This window comes from Festucalex cinctus, chromosome 21 (genome assembly GCF_051991245.1).
Source record: "Festucalex cinctus isolate MCC-2025b chromosome 21, RoL_Fcin_1.0, whole genome shotgun sequence".
In the NCBI taxonomy this organism is placed as follows: domain Eukaryota; kingdom Metazoa; phylum Chordata; class Actinopteri; order Syngnathiformes; family Syngnathidae; genus Festucalex; species Festucalex cinctus.
The window spans coordinates 15,718,285-15,730,802 of NC_135431.1; the positions used below are offsets into that span (position 1 = coordinate 15,718,285).

At 40.9% G+C, this 12,518-nt stretch overlaps 1 protein-coding gene across 2 annotated transcripts in view; it reads left to right on the forward strand.

Moving 5' to 3' along the window:
- lama2 (laminin, alpha 2) overlaps positions 1–12,518 on the forward strand; it is a 153,387-nt gene that overhangs the window by 138,454 nt on the left and 2,415 nt on the right. For both annotated transcript variants that reach the window (XM_077510840.1, XM_077510841.1), the window contains 13 exons: positions 149–199; positions 4,476–4,624; positions 4,722–4,898; positions 6,103–6,280; positions 7,579–7,659; positions 11,044–11,156; positions 11,245–11,338; positions 11,408–11,503; positions 11,580–11,660; positions 11,758–11,835; positions 11,905–11,983; positions 12,089–12,220; positions 12,363–12,493. In XM_077510840.1, the coding sequence (XP_077366966.1) occupies positions 149–199; positions 4,476–4,624; positions 4,722–4,898; positions 6,103–6,280; positions 7,579–7,659; positions 11,044–11,156; positions 11,245–11,338; positions 11,408–11,503; positions 11,580–11,660; positions 11,758–11,835; positions 11,905–11,983; positions 12,089–12,220; positions 12,363–12,493 (1,440 nt within the window). The remainder of the gene's footprint in view (positions 1–148; positions 200–4,475; positions 4,625–4,721; positions 4,899–6,102; positions 6,281–7,578; positions 7,660–11,043; positions 11,157–11,244; positions 11,339–11,407; positions 11,504–11,579; positions 11,661–11,757; positions 11,836–11,904; positions 11,984–12,088; positions 12,221–12,362; positions 12,494–12,518) is intronic.

Consider the following 12,518-nt stretch of genomic DNA (forward strand, 5'->3'; position numbering starts at 1 on the left):
GAAAAAAACATAAGTTTTGTGTAGTAAAAATTCCACAAATATTATTTTTCAAACATTTGAAAAACAACCGTCTACAATCAAATACTTAAAGTATCTGTATCCGACTACTCTCGAGTCAATCCTAAGCAAAGCAATGTGTCCACCACAGGTCCGTAGCAAAAATGTCGTCTCGAAGAGGAAACGCAGGCAATCAGGAGAGGTGAGTCACGTGCATGCACACGCACTTTCCCAAAGTGAATGCATAAGTGCATTTTAATGAGATTTGCATTCGCTGGCAAATGGAGACGTTTTGTGAAACATGAGTTTTTGGACATGGATGCCAATAAACATGCACACACACATACTGTACATAGACTCGCATGCACGCTCACCCATTACGCTAAGTGCGTGACTTCACCATTTTTGCAAATCCTGTTGACTGTGCTCATTATACGTACACACACACACAAGTGCGCACCAAACAATCCTATTTTTACCTCTAGTGTTTTTTTGTTTGTTTTTCAGCATTATCGCATACCACAGTAATCGTAATACAGCATATCAATAATGCGTTTTGAGAGACAATAATAGAGACATAGGCAGGACACATATCACATCATTTTTTATCATCAAAATATGTTTGCATTTATTCTCACGGCTCATCTAATAGTGCCATTAAACAGAAGAGTGAACATTGTGTGTGTATGTGTGATTTAGCTGACGTGAATGCAAAAGTGTGTGCGTGCACGTGTGTGAGGACAAAGGGTTACCTTTGGTTTATCCATCATTACTGCTTGTTGGCCGCATAAATCTATTTTTACTAACAACGCTGGAAGGGACGGTGTGTGTGTGTGCGCAGGTGTGTGTGTGGGGAAAGGTTAAGCGAGGTTAAGAACACCATCAACTCTACTTGGCCCTGACTAATGGATGTGTAAGAGCGGGACCGAGCGGTGGCGGTGGAGGAAAGGGAACAAGGAACAAAAGATGGAGGGGATTTGGAGGTGAAAGTGAGACTTTTGAAGGGCGCGAAGAATGCCATCAAAAGAAAACACCATACAGGATTGCATGAGAAGATATGATGATGCATCCAGAAGATGGTGCTGTGCAGGGTCATTTATTATTTGGATATTTTTATTTGCACTATTAATGTTTATACACACTGCCTAATCCAATGAAGGACAATGCATTTTCAGCGGCGGGTTACTTGAAACTTTAATATGAAGTAGGGGCCATAAAATATCACCCTGTTAGCTGTAAATGGCCCCGGGGCCGTGAGTTTGAGGCCTCTGGTCTAGAAGGTTATTAGTCCACAAAAATTTATATTTCATAGCATATCAAAAAATTACAACAAAATACAGCATTGGAGTTCTTCTTCTTATTGTTGTTATTATTATGATTATTGTTTATTATTATTCATGATTATTTTGGTGAAAATTTTAGTGAAAGTGAATATCGGTTATAAGCCTCCTTGACTACTAAAATTACATTAAAAAAAATTACAACAAAGTCAAGAGCTGGAGTTTGTATTATTATTATTATTATAATTTTGAAGCCAATTTAGTGAATATTTTAGTGACCATGAATATCGGCTCCAAATATCGGTCATCAGCCTCCTTGACTACTAAAATTACAGCAAAGTTAAGAAGTTGGAGTGTATTATTATTAATATTATTATTATTATTATCATAATTATTATTTTGAAGCAAATTTGGTGAAAATTTTAGTGAACATGAAAAACAGTTCCAAATATAGGTTATCAGCCTCCTTGACTACCAAAATTAATTAAAATTTTTGAACAAAAAGAAGTCAGTTTGTATTATTATTAGTGTTGTTCCGATACCGATACTGGTATCGGCAGAGGCGCCGACACTGCAATAAAACAGTGGTATTGGTATCGGTGAGTACGCACAAGTAACATGCCGATACCATTAATTCCAACACTAATATAGGAGTTTGGATTTATATGTGACATGCTCACTGCATGCTGATCTAAGATATCCTATTGGCCCTTGAATGCTCTGAACCAATGGCAGGACAGCTTTTTCATGTTGAGGGAAAAAAACAAAACCTTAGGTATCGGTATGGTATTGGTATCGGCCGATACTGCAAAGCTGGGTATCGGTATCGGGTGCCAAAAAACGGGATCGAAACAGCACTAATTATTATTATTAATTAATTAATTAATTTATTTATTTATTTATTTATTTTCACCCAATTTAGTGAAAATTTTAGTGAACATGAATATCGGCTCCAAATATTGGCTATCGGCCTCCTTGATAATCAGTATCACAAATCAACGTATCATCTTAGCTCTAGCCAAAAGGCGCATTAACTTACCAGCATTATACCTTTGTCTACAAGGTGATGCCGGATTCTGGTTAAGGTAAAGCCATTTTAAACTAAAAACAAACTTTTAGCAGGCATTTCCTCGCGCTCGTGTAATTTCTGAATTGAACTATTTACTTTCCTTGCACTGCCTGCACTGGTCTCCATTTTTGAGGCACTCCGAATAACCAAACGGCACATTGGTGTTTTTTTGGTTTTTTTAAGTGCTCTATAAATAAAGTTGAGTTGTGCTGAATTGAGTTCAAAAGCTGATTGGCAGGTATTGCCGTGCACGTCAGTGTTTGATGTCATGCTTGCGTGCGTGATAAAAGTGTGAGTCTTTTGTCTGAACGTGCGCAGGCAGCCCAGAGAGAGGCATGTTGTAGCTACATCTCGGTTCAATTTGTCCCCCGACCTCAAATTGAAATTCCATTTTCAAGTGGTAAATTGTCTCCCACTTCGCCCCGTGGCACACAGTGAATTAAAATTCAAATGAGGCTGACCTTGCGCCGCCACCTCTCCGTCGCTCTCGTTTCTCCCGCTCGCTCGTCTCTCTCGTGCTGTTCTGCTCTCTGGCCTCTCATCTCGTCCCCCTATTATCCTCTCCTCAGCGTTCCTCTCATCTCTTGTTATCCTTTCCTCTCCACTTTCTCCGCTCCCCCTTTTTCCTCGCTCATCTCCGCTTTCCCCTTTTGCCTCTCTTCAGCCCTCGCGCTACTCGACTTGCCGACTTTGTCCGCGCGTATTCGTCTCGTTCTGAGCTTTTCCGCAAAGGTTTTACTCACGTCCACATGCAGCTGGACAGGTTACATTCAGTTGATTTCCCCTTTGCTGTACTTCATTCCATCTCTGTTATTCACGGGAGGAAAAAAACTCAGCCCAAAGTACGATTCATTTACTACTACACATGGCTTTAGCGCCATCTTGTGGTATAATGGAGAAGCAGGACTACTTTCCTATCAGATATGATTTTGGCACCATCTTGTGGCATCTTACATTTTTGTAAGTATCGTGTTCATGGGACAACATTGATGAAATAATACTTTGCTACAATGTAAAGTAGTTTGTGCATAGCTTGTTCCGTCAAAATAGCACAGCTATTATGTCTAAACTGCTGTCAACAAAAGTGAATGTACCCCAAACTGAAAATGTCCATATATTAAGTTTTAGGTGTGACAGGGTGCAGGTGTGTTAAATTTGGCATTATTGCTCCCACACACTCCCATACTGTTCCCTGGAAGTTCAATCATTTACAGCACATCTTCTTTTCTTATCATTTATGTTGTTAAAGGAACTTTGCTAAGATTACCTTAAACAATTTCCACCAAATTTTGTATGACAAAAAGAAAGATAAGTTGAAATCTTACCCAAAAGCAATTAGGGCCATGTTCAGTTCTATATATAGGCCTACAGTATTTGACAAAATAAGGGTAAAAAATACAGGACTGAGCAACTGCATAGCAACTGACATCACCACAAGGGACATAGGAACTGCATAGCAACTGACAACATCACAAGGAACATAGGGACTGCATTGTAACAGACAACATCATTGCAAGGGACAAATGCAGGATGGGACCTTAGTAACTGCATAGCAACTATGACATCATCACCACCACAAGGGACATAGGAACTGCATAGAACCTGGAATCACAAGGAACATAGCAACTGTATAGTAACTGAAAACAAAATTGAATGGGACAAATACAGGACAGGACCTTAGCAACAGCATAGCAACTATGACATCGCCACACGGGACATAGAAACTGACATTACAAAGAACATAGGAACTGCATAGTAACTGACATTATTGCAGGGGACAAATACAGGACAGGACCTTAGCAACTGCATAACAACTAACAACCTCACAACGGACAAATACAGGACCGGACCATAGCAACTGACAATATCAATCACAACAAGGGACAGAGCAAATCCGTAGCACTGACAATGTCATCATTGCAAGGGACAAATATAGGACATTACCTTAGCAACTGCAGAGCAACTGACGTCATCGTCATCGCAAGTATAATTCAAATACCCATCCCAAAATACAGTCGAAACTAATATTTTGATGTAGTTAGGCATTTAACTTTTTTTTTTTTTTTTACAGATTTGCACCCCCACAAAAAAGTATCTTAAAGTTAGTTCCGTCCTCCTCTCTCCCTCAGCCCTTCCTGTCGGTGATGCTGAACAAAGGCTCCCTGGAGGTGTTGGTGTACACGGGCAGCCACAGCGTGCGTCGCGTCCGACGGCCCGACCAAGGCAGCCTGAGCGATGGCCGAGAGCACTCGCTGCGCATCGAGAGATTACCTGGCAGGTGAGTGAGCATGTCTTCCTTATCTTTCATTTTTGGTTTGTTGTTGTTTTTCTCCCCGTCATGTGCAAGCAAACTTTCTCATTTGCGTTGTCATCAGATCGTTTGCGGTTCAAGTGGACGAGGAGCCAAAGAGGGAGTCTCCGCTTCCCAACGACCAGCCAATCGTCTTGCAGCGCGTCTTCCTGGGCGGGATTCCCTCGCAGGTGGAGCAGACGTCCAACAGGGCCAACGTCCCGTTCCAGGGATGCATCTGGAATCTCATGGTCAACTCTGTGTGAGTCAACACGCTTTCATGTTTAGCACGTTTTGGAGTGTTCACCAAGTGATCACATCACTTCACTTGATTCGACCTGAGATGTTCACCTTGACCCTGCTGCGTGAAATCCCACAAACACATCTGTCCACGTTCATCGACGTATTCATGAGTCTCACTGGACCCGATTGTCCATCCCACAACTCACTTCCCCCCTATTAACCCGATGCCTCCTTGTCCCTCAGCAGTCCTCCAGACTGTCGACTTTATGTATATGACAAGTGAATATGTAGCTTTGACGTGCGTTACCCTGCGCTGGTTATTGATTTTGCATGTATAGCCTTGTTAAAAGTGAAATTGACTTTTTGAATGATTGCGTTCTGAGAAAACACAAGTATACAAATGCAAATGTCAAAATGACCAAATGTTCTTATTTACCAAGATTCTCTGTACAAGTAGAAATAAATACTTTAAGGGGTTTATCAAATTATATTCAAGGCCAAACCAGGAACTGAATCATAATTAATTTAGGTTTTCTGCATTGTTAATTTGAAATAATGTACTATTTTGTAATTCAGGGATGGAAATGTTTTGTTTTTTTTAATTAAAATCATCAACAAAATAATCAATTCAATAATAATCAAAATAATTCATTGATTATTAGAATAATTGTTAGTTGCAGTCATATTTTTTTGTCTTAATTTAAGTTGGTTTTAGTTTTAGCATCTTTTTTATTTATTTATTTTTAATATCCTTGCTACTTACTGTATTCTTCATTGGTGTAGAAATGTAGTTTAGTGCTGTATATTTAGAAATAAAATTAATTGTAATCCATGTTTTGTTTTGTTTTCCAAACTGTACATTTTCGCGTATGGCGCTCCTAAATTGACACGGAGGGGACATTAAAATATGTTTCTCATAAGATGATGAAAACGTTCTTATTAAGACAACAACTTTCCCGTTTGAACGAGAAAATTGCTTGTAATGAGAAACCTATTTTCCTTTATTTTTTTTTATTTTTTATTTTTTTAAACCTATGTCACTTTAGGGGATCTGTATGCTGCTACATCAAACCTCACTCTTTTTTTATTTAAAATGTTTTAATTTAAACATTATTAGTAATTTTAAGATGTGTTTGTTTTTACTTCTTTTAGACATTTTTTTCGGTCACTCAACTATCGATGAACTCATCTTCTTTGGACACACTTGCTGTCCCTCTTTCCAGCCTGTCAGACTTCTCCCAAGCGGTGTCGTTTGAAAACGCCGAAATCGGCCAGTGTCCCAGCCTGGCCCCGCCCCTCCCTCTTCCCTACCCCACGGAAGAGGACGAGAAGGAAGAAGAAGCAACCGTAGCGCCGCAGCCGACTCCTCTACCTGCGACATGGCCTCCTGAACTTCCTGCCGTGAGTCATCCAAACTAAAGACACATGACATAAAAGGCCTGTTTGTCAACATGAATATCAAAACAATATTGTTGACTCCAGTGATATCAATCAATACGATTTGCATTGATGTAAGGCGAACACGTGCCCTCTCAGTCGCACGCCAATTTCCGAGCGACGTCACGCAGGCGGGGCCTTTCTGTGTTGGCTTAGCGCTCCGTCACGCTTGCACCTGTTAACTCTTCCTTACCCCGGGTTTACACCGGATGCGGTTGCGGTGCGGTTGCTGTGCGGTCCGGCGACGCAAGCAATTAGATTCCATTCATTCGAATGGTGCAGTTTACACCGCTTGCGGGTGCGTTGCGTGTCGACTGCGTCTCAGCTGCGGCGTGCCGCAGGCCTTCCGCAAGGATAGACCTATTTTCTATTTTTGCCGGACGCCGCAGCGGTAGGCCTCTGGCAAATGGCAAGCTAGCACAAAACGCATCGAGTGGGCCAGGAAGACCGACGCAGTTTCAAAATAAATTTCCGGTTACCTTTCAGAATAAAACACTCGCCAGCTCCTATTTCGCAAGCTTTTCAGCAAAACGTGACGTGGGCGTCGCCGGGCCATGTGCTCATTCACGGTTTAGACACCAGCGAACATGGACGAGGAGAGGTTTATATTGGAGGTGGAAAACCACAAAATAATATATGACACGGCACATCCTTTTTATAAGGACAACCAAAAAAAGGATGCTGCATGGAATCTCATAGCAGAAGAAGAAGAAAAGGTTAAATCAAAAGAAGTCCACCTCTCTTTCTGCTTCTCTGTTGAGCAGACTTTCTGTATGTTTGTCGTTGTGAAATGCCACATGATCGCGCGCGCGCGGTCCCGCGAGACACGTTGGGAAGTGGGCGGCGACGGAGCTGCCGGACCGCAGCTGTGCGGAGCCGGTGTGGATTGACAAAAAAATTGACCCGTCCGGAGCACGCAGTCAAGACGCACCGCACCGCAACCGCATCCGGTGAAAATCCGGGGTTATTGTCCCTTTTAGCCTTGAGCCGCTAAAGTCCGTCTCAGCGCTGTCAAGTCGCACGGATGTGCAAGCTAACTGTGCATGCCGGCTATGCTTGATGGGCGTGCAGGATGCCAAAGCGCTAGTAGCCAAGATGCGAAGAGTAAAACGTGGCATGTGGATATGTTACTTGGACAGAAAAAAAAAGTTTAAGCATCATTGCATGGCTAATGCTGCTGCTGATGGGCGTGGCTTACATGTCATGTGCTTCCTGGCTGTGTGGTATAATCCCCTCCTTCCCGCTCCCCCGATGACGGACAGGAGCCCACGGCAATTGTCGCACCTGCTGCCGCGCCTACTGCCACGCCTACGTCTGCTGAAGCTTCGCCCACTGTCGACACGGTATACACACTTGCACACCACTTTTTTATTTATTTAATTTTTTGGAAGACAAAGGTTTTAGTGTAAAGGGTTCATTGTGCACAGTATGTCCACTTGCACAATTGAATGATATCCAAATGTCAAGAAGAAGTTAAGTCAGCAAACTCAATTAAAGTAGTTGTGATTCTTTGCGCACAGCGGAGAGAATATGTTAACGTGGTCGCCATCTGACGGCTTCAATTTTTCAGTATTTGATTTGAAAATGGGACAGTTAATTTGACGTTGGGCCGCATTGGAAAATTAAAGTTAAATGAAGTTTTGGTGAGTTACAGAAAAGAGAAGAATAGGAAGTTCCTGGGATGAGGAAAATATGCAAATAAGTTGCGTCATGGGTTCAAACTTTACTTTATATTCTTTATTCTTTTTATATTTTGTTTTATATTTTTATAAATTATATTCGGTTTTGAAGACTTAGAAAAAAACTTTAATGTACCATATCATTAAATACATACGTACATATGTTCGATACCATTTTTTTTTTCCAGTCATATACCAGTATGAAGACTGAACTCTTGAGTAGTCACCAATATCAAGCACAGATACTACTAGTACTTTTGATACACACGATTTTCCCCCAAAATACAATGACACATAACTTTAAAGAAATACGTATATATCCCAGTAGCATTTTTCCTTAAAATTGAGTGAAATTAATCGTGATTTTTCTCTATTCTTGTAACTTATTTTTAGCTCCTGATCATAAAACGGCCACAAGTATCAGCCACGATTGTGAGAACCGATACCTTGGAATAAGGCTGGGTATCGGCCCAATTTAGTGGTCACCAACTTCAACCTGGCTCAAATTATTATTATTATTATTATTATTATTATTATCATCATTATTATGAATACACGGTCATGAAGACAGATGATGGATTATTATTATTTTTATTATTATATAAAACAGTGGTCAAGAAGATGGATGGATGGATTATTATTATTATTATTATTATTATTGTTATTGATATTATGAATATATGTTATATGTTATTATGACGATGATGATGAATAAGCGCTAATGAAGATAGATGTTTATTATTATTATTATTATTATTACTGTATTAGGGCTGGCGGAAAAAAAATAGTCGCCAAAAAATTTCTGCCTTGGAACAGGGTTCTGGGCGATTACCCCAGTAATCAATGGAATAATCGATATGATAATCAATTCTTTCTGGATTTGTTAGTGACAGCCCTAGTTTTTAATAATTGATCTATAAAAAAAAAGCTAATGATTATTAATAGATGATGCAGGTGTACTTTGTGAGCAGCATGAATGCGTTTGATCTCAACTTTAAAGAGGCGGCACTTGAGCGCAAAGCTATGGAAAAAAATGGATATTCATAATCCTGTGAGGGCAATTAGGGATAATGGAATCATCTCACGTGTTCTAAACTTTACACAGTCGCGGCTCAAAGAGCAAAAAGAGGTTGAAAGAGTGTTAAGGCATGTAATGAGCGCTCATTTACAGTACGAGGGAACACGGCAACGTCTTTGAGCGCTCCTCTCTGGAGTCATGAAACATTTGGGTTGAAAGATAATAACTCCTAACCTGATGACAACACACACAATACATATTCATACATACACATCCAAAATCCCGACTTAATGACTTGACATTGAACGGCGGTGACCTCCAAGACGAGCCGAGTCGCTCTGAATGGACGAGCGTCGCCCCATTGTTCGCCTGATGGAAAGCCACGGAGAGGAGGAGAATAAAAGGACGGAAGGAAGAGAAGAAGACGGAGGCTTTTTTTTTTTTCTGTTAGCTTAATGGAAAGCCGCAGGAGAGAGGCAGTCGCAGGGAAGAATGAGAAGGAGAGAGCGTCTTTTGTTGTAAGGAGGCTGGTGGAGGTGGAGAAAGAGAAGAAAGGTTGAGCAGCAGCGGATATGAAGACGGAGCACGATAAGAGGCGAGTGTCGGCGCTAACAAAGCAAGGTCGCCGTGCGGGGAAATGTCTTCACTTGAAAGAGAACAAGAGACCAGAGGAGATTAAGACACACGCACACTCAAATAGTGTCTCCAACTTCTTGTCTCGCAAGTGTGCAGGTGCTAAGATAGGAGGGAAAAGGCCAGAAATGATGGCGAGATTGCAAAATGTTTGTGAATATTGGTGACAGAGACTCTCCGCGCTTCGCTTTTTAGCCACAGGTACATATGAGATTGGATTTTATACCTTTGTATTAGAGATCCCCCCCCCCCCCCCCCCCACAAAAAAAAAAAACAAAAACGTCGATAGCAATCAGTAGTAGTCAAACCGATATTTGGAGCTGATATTCGTTTGCAGTCAGAAAGCGTTTACATCAAAATTGTGAGTCATACAAACTCCAACACTTTTTCTTTTTTTTAAAAGTCTGTTCATTGAACAGCACCAAAATATAAGTTTTTTAATTTCTAACAAAAAGTGCAGTAAGCTCTGAGCAAATAAAAAGCTGTGCAGTTTTCTACAAGAGGTTTATGAAATTTCAGCATAACTCTAGTGTTAATGTTTCACTTACATTTGTTATACGTTGAAGCGAAAGTGGAGAGAGGAGATGCTTAAAACATTAATTGAAACTAAAGTTTACCAATTTTAAGTTGACCAGCCATGCAATAAAGACAGGTGGAAAAATAAATAAATAAATGAAATAAATTAATAAGACAAGATAAATTGAAGGGATACTTCACTTATTTAGCTCATTTTGGCAATACAAAGTTAATATTTTGTCTATAATTAAATTGAGACTTTCGTAATTGTTCACGTACAATTAATACTTAAAAAAAACAAAAACAAAAATTTTACCACTTGTTGTCGACTGAAAATGACATCACATACTCAGGGCTCAGGTAACGACCAATCACAGCGCACCTGTTTTCTAGGTTTGGTGATGTGAGATTCACAAGCTGAGCTGTGATTGGTTACCTTGAGCCCTGAGCACATTGTGATGTCATTTTCAGTTGACTGCAAGTTGCAAAATGTTTTAAAGGTACTAATTGTACATAAAAAATAATGAAAATATCAAACTTGTTATAGACAAAATATTAACGTTTTACTACCAAAAATGGCTAAATAAGTAATTATAATAATTACATGTAAATAAAATTCAAAGTGTTCAAACAAGATGAAACGACAGAAAAATGAAAGGATGAGACGAGCAAAGCGCAACGGATGATTGTATTGCAACACTGACATCTTGTGGTCACACATTAAACTACAACGTGTCCATTGACTAGTGAGATGACCTCAAACCGATCAAATAATCTTTTAAAACTCTTCACTGATGACACTTTCACACCCACTGCAGTGTTTTATTGCGCCAATCTTGCCTGGCGTGTCTTTTCTGACCCGTGTTTGCTCCAATCGCCAGGACGCGTGCCCCTCAGCCGTGGCCCCCGTGGCACTGGAGAAGTCCTTCCAGTTCGGACTGGCCAGGAACAGTCACATGAGCTTCGCTTTCGATGACGCCAAAGTCAGAGAAAGGTTCGCATTTCGAGGCGGGAGACTCAAACAATGCTTTTGTGCCGACTCATGGGGCATCTTCAGAAAATGTGCGTCCATTTTGTTTCAGGCTGATTTTGGAGTTTGAGCTGAGGACACAGGAGGAGTCGGGACTCGTTCTCTACATGGCCAGAATCAACCACGCTGACTTTGTCTCCATTCAGGTAAGGAAACACAAGCTGTTTCCATGACAACCGCCAGTTGTCAGCGAGTCGAAATGTGTGCTGGTGCAGATCAAGGACGGGCAGGTGTGCCTGGGTTACGACCTCGGTCACGGCAACACGTCCGGATGCGTCCCCTTCTCAATCAATGACGGCAACTGGCATAAGGTTGGGACACATTGTCACATGATACATTCCTGACTATTTATTTATTTATATGTTGTTGTTTTTTTTATTCTCTCAGATCCGTGTGGCTCGCAGCAAGCAGAGGGCCGTCCTGGTGGTGGACGGTCGCTACAGCAAGCAGATGATTAGCCCCAAAAAGGTTCCGCATTTTGATGAGGATGATGATGATGATTTTACTCGCAAAGATATCATAAACAACCATGTTTTTTATATGTTCATTTGCTCGTAATTTCCAGGCTGACCTGTTGGACGTGGTGGGAATGTTGTACGTTGGCGGTCTGCCGCACAACTACACCACCAAGAGGATTGGACCGGTAATGCAACACAAAGTAAAGACATGACGACGCCTATAAGAAATGTATGAAATGAATTTCTGCCTTTAGATTCTTTACAGCATCAGCGGGTGCATGCGTCGCTTGAAGATGGTTGGCGGTCCAGTCAGCACAAAAGCTGCTACGCCTGGTACAAATACTTTTCAGCTACAAAATATATTCCAACTCTATTTGAGTCATTCTGAGTGCATTATAAATTCCGCCCCCTTTTTTTGTTTTTGTTTGTTTGCCTCAGGTCGCACCGAGGCGCTCACTGAAGACTTTAAGCTTGATATGGCGACGCCAACGTCCAGTCACATGGTCGGAAGATGCTTTGCTGCCACCGAGCCAGGAACTTATTTTGATGGTAGCGGATACTTGAAAGCAGGTGTTTTAATTATTTCTTTTTTTTTATTATTGATGCAATTTGATAACTAATTGTATTTTAATTGTTTTTATTATTTTATTTTTTTGTATTTTTAATTTTAATTGATTCAATTTGCAATTGACTCATTGTTTCCGATTTATAGTGTCCAACTATCGAGTGGGTCTCGACGTGTCCATCGCATTGGAGTTCCGAACCAGCAGAGTGAATGGCGTCCTTTTGACCATCAGTAACCAAGGCAACGAGGGACTTGGTATCGAGATTGTTCAGGGCCAGGTAGGGTGATATTTTTTATTTATTT